Source organism: Narcine bancroftii, chromosome 2 (genome assembly GCF_036971445.1).
Source record: "Narcine bancroftii isolate sNarBan1 chromosome 2, sNarBan1.hap1, whole genome shotgun sequence".
NCBI lineage: Eukaryota > Metazoa > Chordata > Chondrichthyes > Torpediniformes > Narcinidae > Narcine > Narcine bancroftii.
Genome location: NC_091470.1, coordinates 19,989,883 through 20,015,463, shown reverse-complemented (window position 1 = coordinate 20,015,463; position 25,581 = coordinate 19,989,883). Strand labels below are relative to the sequence as shown.

The 25,581-nt window shown below is 40.3% G+C and overlaps 1 protein-coding gene across 1 annotated transcript in view; it reads right to left on the bottom strand.

The window, feature by feature from the left end:
• Window positions 1-14,687: 14,687 nt before the first annotated feature.
• The window catches only part of sptlc2a (serine palmitoyltransferase, long chain base subunit 2a), a 160,177-nt gene continuing 149,283 nt past the window's right edge, over window positions 14,688-25,581 (bottom strand). The window contains exon 13 of the mRNA XM_069915467.1: window positions 14,688-21,202. Coding sequence (XP_069771568.1) covers window positions 21,083-21,202 — 120 coding nt within the window. The 3' untranslated portion in view covers window positions 14,688-21,082. The remainder of the gene's footprint in view (window positions 21,203-25,581) is intronic.

The window sequence follows — 25,581 nt, the reverse complement described above, 5'->3', positions numbered from 1 at the left end:
GATAGGGACGGGACGTCAAGAGGCCGGAGTGAGTGACAGAGGAGGGAGATACCAAGGTTAAAAAGAAGAGATAAACAGGAGTAAAAGTCTGCAAGATGGATGTGAAAACGCAACGCTGGAGAAACTCAGCAGGTCAAGCAGCGCATTGATTGTAGAGCAAAGATAAAGATCCAGAAGAGCCCGAAATGACACCGGGAACTCTGGTGGAAAGGGTGCTGACCCGTCTGGTGATGGGGCGGACACCAATACCCCTGAGCGTAAAACTCTGCCCGGGACATCACAGGTGAAACAGCATCGACAGGAAATGCTGCTGTCGGAGAGGATCCACAGCACCCCCAGCACACGCTCTGTTCTCGCTGCTCCCAGCAGGAAAGAGGTGACAAGACTCCCACCCCCAGGTTCAGGATCAGCGGCTCCCCCTCCACCGTCAAACTCCTCCACGACAAACTCAATCAGAGACTCTTTTGCACTTTACTGATTTTCTTTCTCACTATTGCAGTTTGTTTACATTTCTTTGTTTACTTGTATACATTGAGGGGGTGAAAGAGGGGGAAACAAAGGGGAGAAGCAGAGGGGGAAACAAAGGGGAGAAGCAGAGGGGGAATCAAAGGGGAGAAGCAGAGGGGGAATCAAAGGGGAGAAACAAAGGGGAAAATCAGAGGGGAGAAGCAGAGGGGGGAAACAAATGGGAGAAGCAGAGGGAAGAATCAAACGGGAGAAGCAGGGGGGAATCAAAGGGGAGAAGCAGAAGGAGAAACAAAGGGGAGAAGCAGAGGGGGGAATCAAAGGGGAGAAGCAGAGGGGGAATCAAAGGGGAGAAGCAGAGGGGGAATCAAAGGGAAGAAGCAGAGGGAAACAAAGGGGAGAAGCAGAAGGGGGAACAGTGGGAAAATAAAAGGGTGAAACGGAGGGGTGGAAAAGAGATGAAGAAGGAGTTTATTCATGGAAGAGTCACGTGGCAGGGATTGCGGGGGAAAGGGAATTAGCAGGAGACATTGGCTTAGGTGGTGTTTCCCCAGAACGGAGAGGCGGATGAACAACAAAGAATGGGCAGTAGATGGAGGGGAGAGAGGTGAGACAACGTGCTCCGCAAGCAGCGTGGAGTCTGTTGGGACGGAATTTGGCTTTTGGACAGAGAGAAGATGCCGGGGACTGATCCCAAGTGAAGTAGGGGTGATGCGGGTGTCTGTGGGAAATGAAACGTTGTTTGTGAGACACGAAAGAGACGCTGGGACCGGGAATAAAACCAAAGATCCCCAAACTGCTGGAGGAACTCAGCGGACCAGGCGGCGTCTGCGGAGGAGAGAGATGGTGCAGGGTCTCCACCCGAAACGTCTTTTATCGTTTCAAAGAGAAGCAACACAGAGAGGAAGAATGATTTCACGCGGGTTTCTCCTGGTCAGGACAGGTTATTGGGCTGAAGGGTGGATTGTAAGACTGTTGGATCCTTCCGTTCATAGCTAGTGGTCCCTCTAGATGTTCGCCTCTACCGGCAGGTTAAATGGCTTTGTCTAATCCACTCAATTCTCTCTCATGCACAATTTCAATTTCGAAAGGACAAATGAAAGACCCACTGATTGAGGCTGAGAAGGTAGTAGGAGTTTGATCTTCTGACGATTAGCATTGGCCTCTGGAAGAGCGAGATCAGATGGGCGCGATCGCCTTCTTCACTGCAAACCACTTTCTGATTCAGTATTTAATAACACGACGATGAAGTGCCAAAACACGTCTAGAAGTGTGTGTGGAGGGAAATGGAGCGAGCTCTGAGACCAGATGCCAAAAAGGTCGCACCGTCTCGCATAACCAAGTAGAATGTAAAAAGGTACTAACTTCCTTAGGACACCTGAAACATAAATCAGAAGTAAACTTGTATTTCCTTAATTTCTCTGGAATTAAGTATAACAGATGAATAAAATTATAACGAACCGATCTATACCTTACATTTACAATTTTAGTCACATAAAGACATCCAAATCATCTTGGGAAATAGATATGGACAAATCTTTTTCCCATTTTAATTTAGATTTATAAATATCCGGCTTGGGCATTTTATTCTGCAATAAAGCATACCTTTCAGATATAAATCTTTTCTTGCCACCATCAGTAAGTTCAATTTTAAATATAGACCGCCTAGGTAACTGTAACACACACCCAAAATTATCCAACAATAGGGCTTTAATTTGATAAGAAAAAAAGAATATTCAAAGATATTTCATATTTCTCTTTCATTCTTTGGAATGAAAACAAATATCCTGTTTCATAAAGATCTTCTACTAATTTAATACCTTCCAAATTTAAGATTCCACTTGACCCTGTGGTATTTTTATTGGGCTATATTAAGAAATTGAGCTTGGAGTTAAAATTAAATACATTTCAAATTGCCCTTTTGAGATTAGTTTTAGCTGAGGCTAGAAAATGTTGGGCAATTACTTGGAAAAATGAGACTAATTCGAGTATTCAGCGACGGCATTTGGAAATGAGATCTTGTATTCCGTTGGAATAATTTAGGAGATAATTTTTTTTTGTTATATGGAGCCCGTATATGGAATATATGCAGTTGAATCATTAATTTTTTTCCCCCACGCATTGGTGGTGGTGCCCCGAACCATGGCGAATAACTGAAGGGTGTTTTTTGGGGGGTAGTATAGAGAGGAGTTGGAAGGGTTAGGGTGGGGGGGGGGGATTATAAGGGGTTCAAATATTATGCACTTGTTAGTATTTTTATTGTATGGTCTATTAAAGATAAATTATAGATGCTGGGATCTGAGAAGGTGGACAAGACTGGAGGGTCTGTCCCAGGTCAGGGGGCCATCAGAAGAGACTACTTTTGAATAGTTTCAAATCGAAGACATTTCATCGAACTGTTCTAAAAACGTTCTGAGTTGCAGGGAAAGGTTTAAAAAGGTTATTCCCTGGAGAATAGAAGAAATGAGGGGAGATTTGGTAGAGGTTTTTGAAATTATGAGGGGAAGAGGTAGAGCAAATGCAGGACGACTTTTTTTTCCCCACTGAGGGCAGGTGAGATACAAACCAGAGGCCATGGGATGTTCACCCAGAGAGTGGAACGAGCTGCAGGGGTGAATGTGCGCTCAGTGTGAACGAGTCAGAAGAATTTGGGCATGGATGGGAGGGAGATGGAGGGCGAGGATAATATAGCTCGGCACAGACTAGAAGGGTCTGTTTTCTGTCCTGCAATGTTCTACGGTTCCATGGAAAGTATTCACCACGAAAGACCACCTGGAGCTGGCTGAGTTCTCTCCCCATTTCACATGCCAGCAAATGAGGTTTTCTTGCCCGATGCCGAATGGTCCTGAACCGTGGTGCAGGTGCGGGGAGAGGAGCCTCCCGACCGCTGTCACGCAACTTGTTGATGCCCCGCCGGAGCCCAGTAGGCAGCGGAGCCGGCATCAACAAACAGCGGGGGGAAAGGGTCCGAACCCTTCATCGAGACAAAACAGGGTATTCGGCCCTGGGGGCGGAACGGGAGGGCTGATCTGGAGGTGCAGGGGTATGCATTTGGAATGAGCCCGTTTGCACACAAGGCGCATGGTCTGTACGAGCAAGAGTCGGGAAAACCAAATGTGCTGGTTCTGGGAACTGAAACGCCCTTCTTTGCCCACAGGCGCTGCCTGGCCACTAGAGTGTTTCCAATAGTTTTTGTTTGTAACCCAGAACCGATAGGAAGGACCAGCAGTGCCACTGAACTCAGAAATCCATTGAACTGGCCACCGCAAAGAACCTATAGTGAAGTCCTGACCAGTGTAAACTTACCCCATTGATCCCTCCCACCCATAACCCTCTTGTGCCAGCCTCCACCACCCCCCTCTGTTCTGAGATCTTTTCCTCCATTGTATAGCCCCGTCCAGTTACTGTATATATGAGGCTGGGCCGCCCACTAATCCTCCCCTTTTGCCCTGGACATAAAGATCGCGTTACCCCACCCCCCCCCCCCCACCTTTTCCGGCAGTCCTGTACCTAGTCTTGTGTGCATTAAAGCCTATTGTTCCAGCAGTGGTTATTGATAGAGCCCATCACCCCCCCTCCCCCCCAGCAAAGCATTCCAGGCAAAGAAATGACCTCCGAGTCTCCCCTAAACTTTCCTTCACCCAGCTTAAACAGGTGCCCCCTGGCATTTGCTATCTCGCCCCCGGGAATGCTGAACCTTGATGCAGAAAATAATGGGCATGGATAAAGTGAGTGACCCAGGGTGGATGATTCTAAAATTAGAGGGCAGTGACAAGGGACCTGAGGGGCAACTTTCCCTCAGAGCATAGCCGAGATCTCGAATGAGGTGCCAGAGGAAGTATTAGAAGTGGGTGTGACTCGGATTTTAAAGACATTTGGAAAGATTATGGATAGGAAGGATTTAAAAGAATATGGTCCAAACAGGCAAATGGAACCAGTCCAAATACCCACTCGGTTGCTGCAGACAACAGGGTCTGTTTTGTGCTCCACGGTTCTAACCATATGACAAACAGCAAGGAGCTATTACAAGCCAATACTTTAATTTTTTTTAAGACATGTAGCACTGGAACAGGCCCTTTCAGCCCACAAACCCAATGACACCTAAATGACCGACCTACACGTTTTGAAGGGTGGGAGGGAATTGCAGTCCCAGGGAAAACCCCCGCAGACACCGGGAGAATATACTCCATACAGACAGTATGGGATTCGAACCCCAGTCCTGATAGCTGGCACTGCAAGAACTGCGCTAACCGCTCCACCCTTGAAATTTGGACATTGTGTGGCCACAAGCCCTTCTGGCCTACAACCAGAATTTACTCCATCAGGAAATACAATGTAGTCAATGTTAATTAGGTTCTACAACAATTATACAATCTACATATACTGTATTTTAATTAAATTGGTAGAATATTTCACGGAGTTGATCAATAAACTTGCAATGAATTGGAGCCATGAATCTGCTAGGATCAGAGTCCCATGAATAGACATGACATGAAAGCAATTTAAACATTGAGAGATGTTTATAAATTTAACTACATGTAAAGTGTACTGTGTATATACATACATGTGCGAATACCAGCAAACCTCCTGAGTCAGCACTTACAAACAATAAATAAAATCTTTCAACCTTGCCAATGGCAATATAATCAGATATCCACTCATGGAAGTTGCACTGCCTGCAAGTGTGGTCAGTTAATATTGAATTTCAGACAGTGCACAAAGGCCACAAGGGAATCATAGAAGTTTGCACAAGTAGGAGAACATTCAATGGAAGTGCTGACCAGAAGGTGCTCAGTTATGTCAGGGAATGAGCAAGAAATTACATGAATAGAGTTCCCATTTTATTGGGAAATGCACTCAGAAAATGGTGATAAAATGTGATGTCTGGCTGCAGAAGCAGGATTAGTTTTTCAGACGGATCTTCCTTCATAATCTGAAGCTGTAGATATAGCAATTTAGATATGGGGTCAGGAAAAGCAAGAGCAGGGCTGCAGGAAATATTTATGGTGGGGATGGGGGAAACAAAATGAGCAAAACCACATGATACATAATGAGCTTTTCAATGATCTAATCAAGTATCAAAATAACTTCAAGACAATGAAAATAGGCTTCCAGAAAATGACAAATAACACTACAAATGCATGACTTGACTTTTGTTCAAACCAGTGGTTCTCAACCTTTTTCTTTCCACTCACATCCCACTTCAAGTAATCCCTATGCCATAGGTGCTCTGTGATTATAAGGGATTGCCTAAGGTGGGATGTGAGTGGGAAGGGAAGGTTGAGAACCACTGCTCTCGACCCAATTGTTACTGAAATATTTTGCTTGAGAAAAATTGTCATTGGCCCATTTCCTTTGGAGCTCTGAAACCGTGCACATAACGAGTCAATGAGGTACAATTAAAACAGTGGCTTTCAAACTTTTTCTTTCCACTCACAAACCACCTAAAGCAAATTAATTACAGAGCACCTATGGCATAGGGATTACTTAAAGTGATATGTGCGTGGAAAGAAAAAGGTTGAGAACCACTGGTTTAAACTATTTATTGCTTCCAGAATGTTAATGTCTGTTTATTTTTTCTACCATAGTGCATGACCATACATTTTCTGACAGTATATTTCATTTGCAACCTCTCTGACATTTTCTCCTATTCCAAGTCCTTCTGCAGCCTCCGTTTCCTCTACACTACCTGATCCTCCACCCACCTTCAAATCCTCTGCAACAGCCACAAAGCCATTCATTCCATAATCCAATTCATTAATATACAAAACAAAAAGCAAACCTAACACTGAATCACATTAATAAAGCAATTTTGTTTCAAGTGTCAAAATTTACCATTAAAAAAAAATTCAACAATTGATGGGGACTAGAACAATTGGACCAGGTTGTTTGAAGAACAAGGAATGTTAGGAAAATGGGACGTTTTTAGAAGTGTGTTGCCCAAAGTCCACGACAGGCATGTTGCTGTGAGGAAAGCTTAGCTGACAAGGGAAATTCAGGCTCTGGTCAAGAGTAAGGAGGAGGCGAGGGACAGGTAGAAGCAGCTGGAATCAAAAGTATATCTGGAGATTTAGGAATGGAGGAGCAAGTTAAAAAAGGAGGTAAAACAGAATTCTGTTGACACCATGGTTAAGTGAAAAAAAAATCCACACAAATTCTGGAGAAACTCAGCAGTGCCTTTATGCAGTGAAGGTGGAGATACATCATCGTTTTGGGCTTGAGCCCAAGGTGTGGGGAACATGAGGGATGTCTGAACAAAAGGGGGAAGGGGAGTGGTGAAGGTGGGAGATGATAGGTGGAGAGGGGGGTAGGAGTCAGGCTAGGTGGAGAGGGAAAGGAAATAGGAACTGGAATAACTAGTGTGGGGGGGGGTGGGAAACAAGCTTATTCGTGGAATGCAGTGAACTCAAGGTTCATGCCCTGGGGTTGGAAGGTGCCCAGACGAAAAATGAGATGGTGTTCCTCCAATCTGCAGGCGGTCAGGGTGGGGAAGTGCGAAAGGCCATAGACAGACGTGAGCTTGAGAGTATGACTCAGATTTGAAATGGTTGGCTATGAGGAGGTCGCTTTTGTTGTGGACGGAGAGGACATGCTGGGCGAAGTGATCAGCAATCTCCTAATCTGCGACCGGTCTCTCTACTATAGAGAAGGCCACAGAGGGAGCACCGGATTCAGTAAATTAGTTCTTTGGATGTACACATGAAGTGTTGCTTCACCTGAAAGGTCTGTTTGGGACCTCAGTCTGTGGTGAGGGAGGAGGTGTGGGTGTACGTATTACACCTCCTATGACCACAGTGGAAGGTGCTGGGGTGGGTGATGGGTGGGGAGGGAAGAGTGCACAAGGGAGTCACGGAGGGAGCGGTCCCTATGGAAGGCTGAGAGAGCAGAAGGAAAAATGTTGGTGGCCTCCTGTAGTAAGTACTGGAAATTCTGGCAGATAATGTCAGATGTGGAGGCTGGTGGGGTGGTAGGTGAGGATGAGGGGGATTCTGTTTATTGTTTCTAGGGGCAGGGGGGCTAGGGCAGATGAGTGGGGAATGGAGGAGATGCAGGAGAGGGCTGAGTTAATAGTGGTGGAGGGGAAGCCACATTTGTGGAAGGAGGCAGACATTTCAGAGGCTCTGGACTGGAAGACCTCATCTTGAGAACAGATGTGGTGGAGAAGGAGAAATTGTGAGAAGGGGATGGAGTCCTTGCAGGGGACAAGGTGTGAAGATGAGTAGTCCAGGTAGTTGTGGGAGTTAGAGGGTTTGTAATAAATGTCAGTGGAGAGTTTGTCTCCTGAGATGGAGACCGAGAGCTCCACAAAAGGTAGTGTGAGATCAGAGATGGACCAGGTGAGTTTCAGGTCTGGGTGGAAATTGGCCGCAAAATTGACCCGAAGTAATTGTAGATATACCGGAGGAAGAGTTGGGGGAGGGGGGTTCTTGCCTATGTAGGCTTGTCGCATGTTTTGCTCCACAAAACCCACAAACATGAGGGTATCCATGGTTACTCCTTTAATCTGGAGGTAGTGGGATGAGTTAAAGGAAAAATTTTTAAGGGTGAGGTCAAGTCTGCCAGGCTGAGAAGGGTGGTGGTGGTGGAAGGCAACAACTCAGGTCTGAAGTCCAGGAAAAAGTGGCCTGTGTGGGGAATGGAGGTGTAAAGGGATTGGACATCCATCGTGAAGATGAGGTGGTCCAGTTTGGGGAATCTGAAGTCTTGGAGGAGGTGGAGGGTGTGTGAGGTGTCACGGATGTAGGTGTGTTGGGATTGAACTAGGTAGAATGAAATTAGTTCTGTGGGGAAAGAGCAAACAGAGACAATGGGTCTGCCCCAATGGTTAGGCATCTTGGGTAGAAGGTAGAAATGGGTGGTATGAGGACGGGAGACAATAAGGTCAGTGGCTGTGGTGGTGTGGGGAGGTGCCCAGAGTTGATGAGATAAGAGATGGTGTTGAAGACTGTGGCTTGATGGGTGATGGTGAGGTCCTGTGGGAGGGGTTGATAAGAGGTGTCTGAGAGCTGTCGACTGGCCACAGCAAGGTAGAGGTCAGTGCACCAGACTACAACAGCACCACCCTTGTCTGCAGGTTTGAAAGTGAGGTTAGGGTTGTTGTGGAGAGAGTGGAGGGCAAAAAGGGGCACGAGATTCTTCTGGCATCAAGGATAATCCCAAGCGAATGTGTAGGTACATAAACAAGACCATGAGACATAAGAGCAGAAATAGACTATTCAGCCCATCGAGACTGTCCTGCCAATCAATCATAAGCGGATCCATTTCCCACCCAGCCCCACTGCCCATAACCTTTGATCTAATTTACCTTCGGTTAATTTGTCAAATACAGCCTCCACAACCACCTGTGACAACAAATTCCACAGATTCACCACTCTCCAAAGAAATTCCTACACATTTTTGTTCTCAGCGGACACCCTTCAATCCTGAAATGTGCTCTCTTGGCCTAGGTTCTCCCATGTGGGAAACAACCTTTCTACATCTACTGTGTCCATGCCTTTCAACTTTCCAATTCTTTCAGTGACACCCCCCTCCCCCATTCTCCTAAATGTTAATGAATACAGGCCAAGAACTGTCAAACACTCCTCATGTGATAATCTTTTTTTTCATTCCTGGAACTCCCTGTGAACCTCTTTTGAAGCCTCTCCTACTTCAGCACATCTTTTCTTAAATGAGTCAAAAACTGCTCAGAATACTCCAGGAGAGATTTCACCAGTGCATTATATCTCAACATCACATCCCTGCTGATATGTTCTACTCCTCTTGAATTGAATGCCAGCATTGCATTCGCCTTCTTCATGACCATCTCGACATAATAGGTCTACTTTCAGGCTCTCCTGCACGAAGAATTCCAGGTCCCTTTGCATCTGGGTATTTTCAATTTTCTCCCCATTAAAAAAAAAATCTGCCAATTTATTCTTTCTACCAAAGTGCATGACTACACTTTCTGCTTTATTTCATTTGCCTCTTCTCTGTCCATTCTCCTAATCTAAGTCCTTCACCAACTGGTGTATTTCGTCTACACTACCCGCTCCTCCACCTACCTTTGTATCATCTGCAAACATGGCCACAAAGCCACTCATTCTAATACTCTAAATCATTAATATACAATATAAAAAGTGGCCTAACATCAACCCTTGTGGAACACCACTAGCAACTGGCAGCCAATCATAATATGATCCTTGTATTCCAACACTCTTGTTTCCCAAAAATCAAACAATGCTCTGCCCACACTAATGGACTAATTTCTTAAGTAGCCTCATGTCTTCTGAAATACCAAATACACAACATCCACTGCATCTTTGTTATTGCCTGTCATTTCCTCAAAGATTCCAATAGGTTTGTCCAGCAAAGTTTTCCCTTAAGGAAACCATATTGGCTTTGGCCTATCCCATCATGTGCCTCAAGGTACTCTGCAAGCTCTTCCATCATCCCCCAACCACTGACATCAGGCTCACTGGCTTATAATTTCCTTTCTGCTGACCCACTCCTTTTGAATAGTGGGGTGACATTTGTGATTTGCCAGTCCTCAGGGACCATACCAGAATCTATAGTTTCCTGAAAGTTCATTACCAATGCCTCTGTAATTTCTACTACAACCTCTTTCAGGTCCTGAGGGTGCAATCCATCTGGTTCAGGAGACTCATCCACCTTTAGACCATTCAGCTTTCTGACACATTCTCCCTTGAATTAGTAACAACTCACTTCCCTTCCATGATCCCCTTCAACATCCAACACTGCTGATGTCTTTCACCATGAAGACGTGATGCAAAAATACTCATTTAATTCCTCTGCCACCTCCAGTAATATTTCTCCAGTTATTTTCTAATGGTCCTAAATCTACTCTCACCTCTTTTTATACTTGAAGCTTTTTGTATCCTCTTTGCTATTAGTTGCTAGCCTACATTCATGCTTAATCTTTTCTTTCCTTACGAATTTTTTTTCTGTAACTTTTAAAAAAATTCACAATCTTCTATCTTCCCACAAATTTTTGCTTCCTTTTAGGCCCCCTCCTTTGCTTTCGCATTGGTTTTGTCTTCTCGTCAGCCACATGTGATTTTTCATACAATATTTCCTCTTATTTGATATGTATTTAGCCTACATTTTCCCCATTTCTTGCACAAACTCCATCCATTGCTGCTCTGCTGTCTTCCCTTCTAGCACCCCCTACCAATCTATTTTGGCCATTTCCTCTCTCATGCCACTGAAATACTGACACACCTTAATTATTTCTTTGTTAAATTCAAATTGAACTCAATTGTATTGTGAACTGGATCAAGAACATTTCCCGGAAGGTATAATACTGGAACGTGCTCACAGAGCCTTGCGTAGAAGACCGATTTCAGGTCAAAGTCCAAGACCTGTTTTGGTTCGTTGCTTGAATTATTACAACAGAGAAATAATTGTACGAATGGCTATTAGAAATGCACAACAGAGAAAATCACCCTTGATGATTCAAAATAATCGAGTGTTCTTCTATGCGGATTTGAGTCAAGAAGTTATGTTCCAACGACGGGAATTCAATCCTGCTAAAGAGTTGTTGTGGAAGAAAGGTTACAAGGCAACCTTTAGATATCCAGCTGTTTTGAAGGTTTTTCAAGATGGTTGCCAACCAAAGTTCTTTGATTCTCCAAAAGAAGCTATAGCATTTGCTCAAGAGCTGCCAATTACTCAGTTTCAACAGAGACGTAGTCCGCCGCGATCTCTAAGGAGACAAGAGATGGAAGAAAAGAGCCGTGCTCCAAGAAGCAATGGTTGTAATGGTGACTCGGCAGTTGGAGCTGATTAAAAGAAGAGTTGTCCTTTTTTTTCTAATGTTTTTTTTTAAAAAGGGATATTAAATAATGAGGATGTTAGTTTAAGATGAAGTGAGAGTTGGGGGAGAGAACTGGATAGGCACTATTTCCTGAAGGTCATCTGCTACGTGTGAGTTATCTCTTTCTTTTTCAATCTTTTTATTATTATTATAATTTATAAACACATACAGTTCAAAGAGATATAAAAAAAATACATAGTAAGTAATGAATTAATACAGAGATATTAAACAATAATATTACAGAATAAAAATATATCAAAAAAATTTTTTGATCAGTTTAGGGTGTGAACTATCTCTAAAAAAAAAGATATAATTAATAACAATATATGAAAAAAGAGAAAAAAAACCCCCAAAAAAGAAGAAAAAACAAATCTGAGTTAAAAAAAAACTTTAAAAAAAAACCTACAGATATAGCTAAACCACGCCGATCACTCCGATCTCATCTTACAGCCCAATTATCATACATAATCATAGAAAGAAAACAGAGCCAGATCAACTCACCACAAATGAAAATATTGAATAAATGGTCGCCAGGTTAACTCAAACTTAGAAGGGGATTCATAGACAGAGTTTCTAATTTTCTCTAAATTTAAACATAGTATGGTTTGGGTAAACCATTGGAAAACAGTGGGAGGATTTACCTCTTTCCAATTTAATAGTATAGATCTTCTAGCCATTAGTGTAAGAAAAGCAATCATACGATCCGCAGGAAGAGATAAATAAGTCAAATCTATCATAGGTAATCCAAAAATTGCAGTAATGGGATGTGGTTGTAAATCAATATTCAAAACAGTAGATATAATGGAAAAAATTTCCTTCCAATAATTCTGTAAAGAGGGACAGGACCAAAACATATGTGTAAGGGAAGCCATTTCCAATTGACATTTATCACATATAGGATCGATATGAGAATAAAAGCGATGGAGTTTATCTTTAGACATATGAGCTCTATGAACAACTTTAAACTGTATTAGTGAATGTTTTGCACAGTGAGTTATCTCACACCCATTTTTTTTTTGGGAGTTACCACATTGCGCGGTTTAGACGGGAGGGGGTATTTTTTAACCTCCTACCTGTTTTTTTCCCTTTTTTTTGTATTATTAGCTTAAAGAGTGAAGGTTTTTTTTTAAAAATATATAAAAAAAGCATAAGAAAGTATTTGATTGTTTAAAAAAAACTAAAAATTGATGTGGTTTTTTTTGTAAAGTTTATTCAGTAGATAAGGAATATCTGAAATTTAAATGTGAATGGGATGGATAAGTTTTTTAAAATATTTTTTCTTTAACTTTAAGGTGAAAGGAGTGGTAATTCTGGTGTATATTTTTTTGCTATTTTAGTTATAGAACGAAGGGAATAATGGTGAAAGTTATAAATTGAATTGTACAATTCTTAATGAGGCTTGAATTTTGTTTGTGGTTTATGCTCCATTTGTTGAAGATATAGATTTTGTTGTAGATGTGTTTTTATTATTTGGATATCTGAATTTTAACATAATGATTGGGGATATTTAAATGTGGTATTGGAGCTTTTATTGGATAACTATTCAAGAGTATAAGGGAAAAATGGTGGAAGAGTACTAAAATTGAATTGTACAATGCTTAACGAGGTTTGAATTTTGTTTTTAAGATGGTGGTTTATGCGACTAATATGATGATAGATGTGAAGTTAGTTGATATTTGGTGAAGGTTTATCTCTATAGAGAAAATTTTTTTTCATCTTTTTTTCATGCTACAATTTTTTTTAAGAATTGATTATTGTTTAAGAATTTTGATAATGTTACTAACTTTATTAATTTTTTATATTAAGTTTGAGTAAATATATGTTTCATCTTAACTCTGTTTGTTAAATATATGCATTTAAGTTTGATTTAAATGTTTTTTAAGTCTGATATTTTAGTATTAATTACTTTTCTTTTTGTTAGTATTTTAATCGGTTATGTTTTTTTTTGTAAGTGGGTTTTTTTCTCATATATATTATTAACTTTATTAATTCTTCACTCTATTTTGGGGGGAAGGGGGGTTGGACTAACTTGACTTGGGTTATTAATGTGTAATAATTATTGGGGAGGGTATAGTTTATTTAGATTACTGATATTGTATTGTAATTTTATTATTTTATTCTTAATTTTTTTTTAAATGTAATCCTATATGTTATTCATGTTATAAAATCTTAAATAAAGTTTAAAAAAAATTGTATTGTGAACACTTCCTCCAATGGTTCCTTTACTCTGTTCTCACCTTACCTCAGGTGTATTGCACAACACCCAATCCAGTACAACCGATCCCTTAGTGGGCTTTGTACAAAATTTCTCGAGAACCTGCATGTTAAAATTCCCCCATGACTACCATAACATTGCCCTTCTGACATGCCTTTTCAATTTGCTGTTGCAATTTTTTTGTCCAAATCGTGGCTACTGTTTGGGAAAAAAGGTAACTGGAGGAAAAGAAAACAGACTCCTTAGGAATCAATGCAGTCAACTATGTGCGGAGCCACTGATGGGCATGGTCCTCAATGAGTACATCTGTTTTTACTGCAAAGGCAATGAGAACTGGGGAACTTGGGGTAATCAATAACTTGAGAACAGTCAGTATTTCAGCTGAGCTGGTGCTGAAGGTCCTGATGCACATGAAGGTAGACAAACCTTCTGGGCCTGATCAGACATATCTAAGGACACTGTGGGAAGCTAGAGAGGAAACTTCAGGGTCCATGGGTGAAAATTGAGCTGTTAAGTACAGGTGAGGTGTTAGAAGACTCACTTGTCTTGCCTGAGGGTGGCAAATATTTTTAAATTTAGAAATACAGCACTAACTGAGCGTGGCAAAAATGTTAAAGGTAGACATACAGCACATAACAGGCCCTTCTGACCACGAGCCTGAACTGCCCAATTAACCTACAATCCCCACACATTTTGACTAGAGGGAGGAAACTGGAACACCCGGAGGAAACTTACGCAGACTCAGGGAGAATATACAAACTTCTGAACGACAGTGTCAGATTCGAACAGGGGGGGGGTCACTGGCACCGTAACAGCGTTGTGCTAACTGCTACGCTAACCCTGCAGCCCCAAGTCAATGAAAAAGGTTCATAGTCAGCACTCACTTTACCCAAGCTCCCAGCACCGAGGAAGGAGCAACGTGCACTGTCCTGAAGTGAGGCGGCCTGACAACATGGATACAGCACATACTTGCAGTGTGGGGACTGAACATACGACCTTGGTGTTATCTCCACCAATATCGTGGGATATTTCAGTTGGCCAAAAGGCCTGTGCGACTATGAGATTCTAAAGCAATACTAATGTTGTGAACAGAGGATGACAGAATACTGTATGTGGAACAATGGGACAAGGCACAAAAGAAGAGCAAGTACTTGTTTTGCAGGGTATCAAACATCATGAGTAATGACACATTGATCAACACATATAATGAAAGTCTTTATTTGGAACATTTTACAATTATCAGTTATTTTAAGAAGTCATTGATTCTCCAGTGTCAATAAGATAATGCACGTTGAAAACAATGCAAGAATAAAGTACACTTTCATAAACCAATGGTGTTTGCCTAGTCACATTCAAGGTAAAAGGGTGACAAGATTTCAGTACAAACGTAATTGTACTCGGGCAGATCTGTCAAAGAAAGTACATTTATAATAGCTTGTGTATAAAATGACAGGCTATGCACAAAAATAATGATTTAAGTGACATCCACATGCATCCACAACCCTGCAATTTGATCTTTCACTTTTAGGACCAGGATCATTTGAATCAAGCAACAAAATTGAAACGACTGCAGAAGGAAACTACTTCCACCCTTTCTTGCTGCTCACAACGGGGTTTCATATATTTCTACAAACTGGGATTTGTTTTGTAAACCTCGACATAATTTGGAAACTTTAAAATACCAACCTCACATGCAATCATACAGCACAAATCGGAGTCGTTGATTTTACCAGAAAACACAAAACAAAAAAGAAAATCCCAAAATTGTAAACATTTCTCAAGACTTGAGAAACTTCACTGCAGTTTTAATTATGAGCTCAATTACTTTTCATGAACATGCACTGCATTTGGGTGACTGCAGGCTGCTTTGGAGATTGAACCCCCCAGTGCAGCCTGAAAATTGCAGGTCAAAAACCGAGGCCTCAGTTACAAATAACAATTAGAACAAAACCAGTTTTGATCTGAAGTCATATTAGGATTATAAACGCAGCGCATTTTGGATGAGGTTTAAAATGATTTGATATTCAAAACCTGCTTTAGAGAATTTTAAAAAATGTAGAGATACAATATGGTAATAATAGGCCCTTTCAGCCCATGAGCCCGTGCTGCTCTATTACATCCAATTAGCCTACAACCCCTGGAACGTTTTGAACGGTGGGAGGAAATCAGAGACCCAGGAGGAAACCCTCACAGACACGGGAGAACGTACAAACAGCATGGGATTCGAACCAAGGTCCCAATCGCTAGTGCTGTATCAGCGTCGCGCTAACCGCTACACTCACCATACTGAGATTGCATAAACTGGCTTTTCATATGCAAATTACATGTTTTGATAGGATCCTATTTCAATAGGATTCTTACTAGATTGCTAAAAAGGAACAAAAAAAATCACAAACCCATGGATGATTGAATTAAGGAAATATTCTGGATTTCAAATCTGGCAAAGTGGGAAAGGAATTGACACGCTGAGTAATCCATAGATTTTTCATTCTGCTTTTTAACAGCGATACATTCAGCAAATAGATTATGACAATTCTTTTAGTCTTCAAATACAGTACTACTTTTAAAATCAACTTTTATACGATGTACTTACCTGGTCCCTGAAAAAATTTCATATGCCTTGCTTTCGCAAAATGGGTATGGACTTTGTGATAAAATGTTCATAAATAGCAGTGTTCAAAACACAGACAATGCCAATTTCTGAAAGCTACCATTTAATTGGACAATGTTGGGTTTTAATGTCAGACAACAGACCGACACATTTTTTAATACCTTTCATCTCCCCTGAAAAGAGGTCCTGCATTGCCATTCCAAAATCGATTTAATCTCAGCATTCTCACAAAGGGTACATTAATTAGCACCTCCCCTTCATAACACTATCACTTTGCAGTACCTGTACTGGTCCTTTTCACTAAAAACCAGGGCGTAACTTTGTTTAATAGCGGTCTAAAGAGAGGTCCTTCAATGCCCAAATATGTGCAAACCTAATCATCCAACCAGCCCTGTGAACCTTATAACCTGCCACTAAAAATATTACCCCAAAAAATGATTGGCTTCAATCTTGAAGTAAAAGCAATTTGTTGCAAGAATAATCTGCTTTGGCTGGTACTGTAAAGTTACAAAAGTCTAATAAATTGAGTGCATTTAAAGCTCGAGTCATACCCTAAACACCAGAGAACATTTTTCTTTGTATTTCTTTATTTGCTGTGCCCCTACAAACACCTCGGACCATTACCATTCATTGGTGGAGACATGGGACCTGCAGCCTCACCAGTTTTAGCCATCCTGCTCCAGTTCAGCACATCCCATTCTTTTCCTCCCTTGTCATTACAGCTTGGCTGAGATTGGGAGCACATTGTCCACAGATGCAGAACAAATGTGCCTTCAGGAAACAAAAGGCGTCTTTTAACAGAAATAAACTCTTACACATTCGATGCTGAGGGCACATACCGAAGACTACCATTTACATTAATTCCAACAGTTCCACTCCCTTGCATTACCCTCCCAAGTATTTGTTTTTTCTTTAAACATAGCAATATTAAAAGATTTATTTAATATATATTTCATATATAAAAAAAGGTCTGCATAGCTTCAATTGCCATGAGCTTGTACAAGGGTCTCTGTATGGTCTTTCATAACTACCTCAACCATCAGTTGGAATCAGTACAACTACTGACTTGTCTCAAATTGGCAGCATCCTGACCATACAGCTAAAAATAACTGCACTCGTAGGCTTAACATTTACATAGAACAAGATTTAAAGGCTTAAAATTGAAACTAATTGATGATATGATAGTATAAATATAACACCAACAAAAGCTTGTATTTATGAAATGGCAAAGAATAATTTGCATGCCAATACATCAAAAGGCCTAAAGCTTTATAACAACATTTGAAGATTTCTTCTAATAATATACAATATAGCAAATATACCGAATCTCTTCTCAACCTCTAAGACCACCACCAGTCATATCATAGGTACGAGACTGATTTTTAGTATCAGCTTAAAATGAAACAGTGCAATAGATCCAACCACAGAGTCAAGCACAAAATAAGCACCTGGCAGAAGACATTTCTTCCAGATGCTTCTGTGTTTACGGAATTTGTGACATCATTTGAAATATGATGGGTTTAAATGTGTTCCTCACATTTCTGTGCTGGCCTCATTTTACCACATTGGGTATCTGAACATCTACCTGAAAAATGGACTCCTTCCACTCCACTTCAAATCTTCTGTAGATAGAAAATTTGAGTTTTTTTTTAAAACCACAAATAATGCCAGAGAAATAAATGCTCCAACATTCAGAGGTTTTACTGCTTCAGTGCTATTTACTCATGTCTTTAAAAATAAAGGAAATCCTGGCAAGCCGACACTACATAATGGAAACTTACTGCAAGGTGCTCTCAAGTATCCTTTCATATATACCTATTCCTCTATCATCTGTGGAATTCATGTAAAGGATTAGGCAGAGACTTTCCTACAAATGAGGATGATGAAATAATTTTTCTCCTTTGTCACATGGAATTTGTAATTATAACTCAATTTCCCATAATAGGCTGCGCACTGTGTACCAGATTGTACACCTGCACTGAATATAGGGAGTTCCTCCTCTTCGTCAGAAACTGGGAAGCAACGTCATTGACCATCATGGCAACCCTCATTATTCAAAGGTACAATATCTAGAACTTAATACTCTTCGAGCAAGGAAGGAAAGGGAAAGCATGTGGTACATTAAGCTTCAATGAGGAACTTACAAGAATCCAATTATGTCATTTGTAATGTAAATAAATTGACCCAGATTTATGTAAAAAAGCACATCTCCAATATATAATCACGAATTGCCTGATTGGCAATGTACTGAATGCAGCTCAAAATATACCGGTAACAGAATCTAAGCCAATGAGTAATATGATACGCAACTCCTTCCAATCCAAATTTAAAAAAATGCAACATTCCACAGAAACTAGCTGCAAATTTACCTGCAATGATTTGATGCATTTGCCTCCCCTCAACTGAAACAAAAGTAAATCTACTGAACAATAAAAGAATCACAAATTCTGATCTGTGCAATTTAGTACAATAATTTATAGGGACTGTGTGGAGAAACTCAATCCTTAAATTTTAGGTGAGATTTATAAAATGATTTGTAAAGAGAAAACAATGCAGAATAAAAGGAGAATTATTATAATGCATGGCTTGAAGATAAACAGAATGCCAATTGTTACAATGGGGTGGCTTCCCCAAACACAGTTACGCCAGATGACACACAAAATATTCACTTACACACGCACATTTCCGTTATATTAGTTTAGTCCAGCCAAATTGATGATTCTTTGGATTTAAAGAAATCTCCTTCAGTATTTTTCCTTTTCTAGATGCATAGATTGTGCAACAAGCATGAGCTGCTTTCTCCCACTCGTCACCATCCCCAACACACTAACCTTATATGCATCTGCCCAATACGCTGCACTGCCAATAGAATGCATGATTCTTGTGCTGCCCTCACCCAAACCTACACATTTCAGAAGGGGTCAATGGACAACAATATGGATTAGGAATTGTGATCAGTTTCTTTGTTTCACCTGTGTACACAGAGAAGCAAAGAACTGTAGCACAACTAACAATACTCGGGGCAGGGATCAGCTAGCTCAGAACAGATTGGCAGCAATCTGAGAACTTGCATGGTTCAGATCCACACCGAGTGACCTGCATTGTCAGCCATCAAATTATTGGGTGGCTGACTTTCAAATTAATGAGTGGAATTACAAAACTAAGCAAGCAAAGGAAGTCTGGAAACAAAATACACCTCGCCCACAGCTCACAATGGGAGTTGTTCAACTTAGACACAGGGCCATGGCCTAAATTTCAGAAAAACTTGAATATCATTTCGCTTGCTTTTCAACTGTAATGGCCAGCACACAAACAGGCTTTAGTTAAACACTTCAGTAATCGTCATTAAGCTAAACTTAAAACATAAACGAAGCTGCAAAGAGAATTACTCCCTCCCCCTGAGACAACCACATTCTCACTATCAGGCATCTGTTTCCACATCTATGCTTACTTGTGCAGAAATCGTACATCTCTCGAGCCAGGCAAAATTCTGCAAACTTATCTTAAATGCTGATCAAGAAACTGAGACAATAGTCAACCCAACAGCAAAGGCATTAAAAATGTGACAAAGTGCCATGTCTTTCACCGTAGAGCTGAATATTCGCTTGGTAATTTGCAGAGAAACAAAAGCAAATGAATAGAAAATATTCCATATAAATTTTGAGGAATGAATGATGACTATGGCAGCACATTTGTCATTTGTGCTCACTTTCCATTAAGCAATTAACAGGCAAATAAATCCCATATCTGAATATTGTTATTGAAGGAAGAGCAAATGAAAAAGTCCATTTTCAAAATTTAAGTTTCTTGTAGAAAAGTGTTACAACCAGATGGTCATCATTTACATATATAGCACCAGGATTCATTGAAACACAGCAAAATTAAACATATGGTTAGAAAACATGCTCACACTGACATCACTGGGACCAACATGACTGTTTTCAATCCCTTCCTTCTAAGTAGTTGCTTTCCAAACATAGCAAAACACAAAATTCCAGTGTCCGTTAGCGAGCTGAACATCTGGGAGGGATAAAATTGAAGGAAGCAGCGGAAGGACCTTCAACTGTATTATCTGGATACACAATTGAGAAAATAAACGATTAAATGTGCTGCTTTTGGGATGACCTGAAGTAGGAAATCATATCATTTCTCAAAAATAGAATAAACCATGTCAACATAATTTAAAAATATCAAAAGTTTGAAGCATTGACATCCTTGCATTATTTCTACTGAAAATTAAGTTTCTCCAATATTATCTTCAAAGTTCATAATTTTCAACTACATAATTGAAAAACAATTTCTACAAGAATGACTTTTGTGAAGTGAAAGATAGCACATACTCAACCTCAGGAGTTTTTGGTCTTCTCCCCCCCCACCACCCTCCAATTGTGTACCAACAAAAATGGTTCACAACAATTTAGGTAGAGATTTAGACTTTCCCTGACCAGCCATTCATCCCCTGCCAAACAAATTCCTGAAAAATTTAATGAAAGCTGACACATTTTCTAAAAATTCAACAAAGACTAGAGTAGCTAGTGTACTTGTTGAAGTGAGTTTCTTTGGCGAGGAAGATTGGGAGGAAAGGCAGTGAGAAATCAAAACAGACTATGAGGGGAAAAAAAGATCAATTAGGAAGGATTTCAGGCTGCAAGCAGTGGCCCCAATTTTTCCATGACACGCACTTGCCTGATTTGAATTGAAGCTCACATTTGGCAAGGTTTGGAGGATAGAAACTCTGGATCTCAAGGGCCTCATTTGTTTTGAATTTTCAATAATAAAAATTATGCTGAAAACATAATTATGTTTACATACACCTTGTTAATGAAACAAATTGATTTAATGAATGGGCACATTCAATGCCTTCAAGTTCAGTTTGGGTTTTTTCAAAAATATAAATGAGTGTGAAAATTCAAAGCATAAAGCAGCAGAGGGTATGGAACTGAAAACACTGCAATTCTTTGTCTAACCAGGATATTTCTCAATTCTCATTTTCTTCATAGGTGGTTTCATCAAATGGATGGTCAATTAAAGGTTCCAACTTGTGTCGTGAGTATTTTAACTGTAGGAGGTCACCAACTTCTCCTATCACCTTTAAAGCCTAAAAAGAAATCAAACAAAATATTAATATGCAATCAGGCAAAGGGAAACTATGATGGCACCTTTAACTCAAGATGCAATACTCAAGTCCTCACCCTAATTCCTTTGCACCTCTGGTAAGTAGCCTGCTTCCTTGATTATAGTATTTAAATAGCTTTATCTTTTGTAATCTTTGCATCTTAGAAGTATTTGAAGTGTAGGCACCACAGCAATAATGATTCTATTCAACTTCCACAAAAGACATCGAGGTGACAAAAGAAAATGACAAGTGTGAAGTGATGAACTTTAGAAGATCAAACTTCAAAGCCGAGTAGTGGTTAATGACAGAATTCTTCACACTGTTATGGCACAGAGAGATCTTAGGGACCAGGTCCATGGATCCCTCAAGTTTTCCTTGCAAGTTGACCAGTTGGTTAAGAAAGTAAATGGTGCACTTCACTAGTTGGGAGATGGAATTCCAGAGCCTCAAGGTAATGTTGCAGTTAGTTTGGTCACCTTATTACAGGTTGGAAATAGATGCTTTTGAGATTTACCTCGATTAAAGAACATGCCTCATGAAGCAAAGTAAGGATTTTCTCTGTGGAACGATGAAGAGTGAGAAGTTACTTAATATAGGTGTATGGGATTATGGGGGGGGGGGGGCCTTAGATTGTGTAGATAGCCACCACATTTACCTAATAGCAAATACCAGAGGACATCTGTTTAAGCTGAATGGAAGACAGCTTAGGGAAGATGTCAGAGTTGATACACATATATAAAAAAAATGGTGGGTATCTGGAATGCATTGCCAGGGTGATGGTAGTGAAGGGCAGTACAATAAGTGAGGTACAGAAGAATTCTATTGTCGTGGACTAGGTTTGCATAAGTCACGACAACATTGTGGCTGAAGGGCTGATACTATGCTGTCATCTATTCTATATTATTTTCATCTGAAGTTAGTTGCAGAGTACAGTTGCAGGACATCAGACAATATTATTGATTGTATACCAAAGAAAGAAGACAGATGTTCTTTATGCAGAGAAATATAATGTTAAATATGTAGTGTTTAATTTTCAGATATGTACAAAAATAACACTCATGACATGCATCTGGCAAGATGTTACAACAGCACTTAATAGGCTTGACAGGAGCTTGGAGTTCTCAGATCACAAGGCTGGTGGCAGAGTGGAGAGATCTGAGGCAGGCAATAGCCAATAACAATACAAAGTCATCTTGAAGCCAGTCCTTTCAAAAACATGCTCACAAGGTGGAATCAAAGTAACAAAGGCATCGATGGAATGCTCATGTAGAGTTTCTTGAATAATCTTTAGCCAAATTAAAGGGAGTTGATTCACTGATACTGGCCAGGTTCAGAGACGGAATCAAGAATTTAACAGCAAGAATAATTTTATAATTTTGCTGCAAGTTTGGATATTTGTGAAACAGTTAACAGTCTCTGAAGAATTCTGGAGAGCCCGAATCCTTTATTATTTGACAAAAGCCTCAAAATTAAAACCTCTTGTGTCTTTTTTCATTTGCTGAATAATTATTTAAGTGAGTTCTTCCATGACTGTCAAAGCAAGTGACATAGATGTTCCACAGGCAAATCCAAAGTACAAAAATAATATTCCAGTAAAAAAAACAAGCAACTTAAACAATAGAAGAATTGCAATGGGCTAGGTTGCTTTAACCATACCATCAGCATGGAAAGATGCTATTCAATGATGTGGAACAAGATGTATTATGAGCAAATATTATGAGTGACTCAGGGTATGCATCTTTAATATAATACAGTGATTTAAAAAAATTATTTGGGGACATTCAAGTGGTGAGATGAGTCATGTTTTTATTTGTATTAATTACAAGGACAGTACAACTCTGAAATGGTCAGGACCGGGCCAATTTCGGATGACTGAATTTTTCAGTTAATTGGTCATTTTTAAAAACACAGCCCAGTAGCAACAGTAAATCACATGTAACAGTGCTTGAACAAGAGAAGGCTTCTTAAGCAATAAAATAATGTTTAATTCTCACAAAATCGATACCCGATAAACCCCCAACAGCGCCGCCAATCACCGAGACCTCCCAACTGTCGCTGATCCCCAATATGTCCCTATCGCTGCCACCGTTCCACGGGGAGACTTATGGATTCCTGTCTCCACGTGGGCTCATTCCAGCAGCAGTTGTTCCAGCTTCGCATCCTAGTTGTCGATCTTGAATCCCGACACAGACCCAGTCTTTGCCTTCACACGCCCCCCACACCCCATCACAGACACCTCCCCATTGTGTTCCTGCCCAGGAGGCCACTTTCCTTGATGACACCGGGATAAGGGATTCTTCTGACCACTTGCAGCTGGGAGACAGTGGCACAGTTTGAGAGGGAGATTTGGAGAGAAAAGCCAATAGGGGAAGAAATGGAAAGAGAGAGGGGAGGGAGTTACCATAAACGAGGACAATCGTTCTAATTTCAAGTCAGATGAATTTTTTTTTTCATCCTCTGAGGTCAGTTTGAATAACAGAGGATTTCTGATTGTTTCAGATAACCTCATTTTTCCAAAATTTTTCAGAGTCGTACAGACTTCACGTCCAGGTCCAAATTTTTTTTGGATAAATAAGGATTTCGGATAATCCAATTTTGGATAATCGGAGTTGCACTGTAGGTATTGGTAAACAAGTACTTGGCATGCCAAAAATCTGACTTTCCATGATTTCAAATGATGGGAAATTTGTGATGAGTTTCTAATCGATTCATAAGGATATGCAATCAGTTCTGCTATTTGTGCGACTATTGGAAGGCTAAAAATATTTTGGGCAATGCACTTTAAATCATGAAATCAACAAAGTATTTTCAATACATTGGAGCAAAAAGATTCATAGATTGAAATAGAGAGACCATCAGTTGCAAATAAATTAGAGAATGTCAAGTGTGATTTGGCTAGATATAAACTATACATGAATTATAACTGCCTCCCATTCTGTTCAGTCAATGGTGGTTCCAAAATAAAAGAACAGCATAAAGCAAATTAACATTTCAAAAGGTGAAGCAAAAACATGGAATATTACGGCAGAGTACAGTCCTTCGGCTCACAAGCCGACCTATGTAACTTAATCTACTACTTCCCTACCTCAATCTACAACCTTCTATCTTTCTTACATTCATGTGCCTGTCTAAGCGTCTTTTGAATGTTCCAATTGTACCAGTCTCCAGCACTATCCCTGGCTATGCATTCCAGGCACTCACCACTCTGTGTCAAAAAACCTATTTCCTTAAACTTTCCTTAAATAGATGTCCTCTAGTAGTTTCTTCTTACCCCAGGAATAAGTGTTAGTTGTCCGCCCTAACTATGCCCTTCAGAGAGTTGATCAGTCAGTGCCTGTGTACAGCTACTGATCACGATACCATACTGAGAAACAGACAGGGTTAGGCCTGCAACAATTGTTGTGAGATTCAATATTGTTAATTTCCTGGGGTAAGAGGTCCATGGTACCACCACAACTACTCAAACAAGTGATATACCACCCAATGCAGGAATTTCATCCTGCTGAGGCCAGGTTTCCTCATCATGCAGCAATCTTTTATCAGTACACTGGAATGCGTACTACTTTTGGTAACAGCCAAATGCCATCACGCAGCCTTGGAATATTGGCCCACTTTTGAAAAATCTTCAAAATGTAATTCACAGTTGAAATTCAAGGAAAACAAGATTTTTTTTTCAGGATTGATCTAATGCAAAATACTTTGGCAGCACTTGACGGGATTTTATTTGAAACAATGTTTCAGTACATAACCCTCGAGGAAAATGTGCATTGAGACAAGCCGAAATGTGGATTTCATCGGGTCAGAGGCACTAATGTACTCATCTAATTTTTGGCTCTTGTTTATAAAGTGCCATTACTCAACCACATGTTGTATTATTCATTCAGTGGTCATACCACAGGAACCTTGTTGGATCAGAAAAACAGATCTGTGGCACCAGAATCAAATAGCAACTCGTCCACCTCAGGTTTTTGGCCCATTACCCAAAGACGACGCAAGCTTGGCGTTAATTAGAACTAAACTTTGTTTTCCTGCTAATCGGGTTTAGCAAGCTGATATCTTGCAAGAATTCCAAAATATCTCTGAATAATAGTGCTGTCCCAGAGTTAAAAGCACTGAAATACAAATCCAGTAGAACTTCAAGGAATGTAAGGAGCATTAGATCTTGGGGCTTCCTTTGGATGATAAGTTCTGTATTGTACTGCATAAACTTGTCATGTGCAGCCAATGCATTTTGATGATTTATAAGCATTTCGCGAAAATAGGAGAATGGCCTGGGTGGAATGATGGAGAATAACCAAGATAAAAGCCCCAGCATACCCAGACTCTTGCACTTCCCTGAATAAAATCATTACAGAACTGAT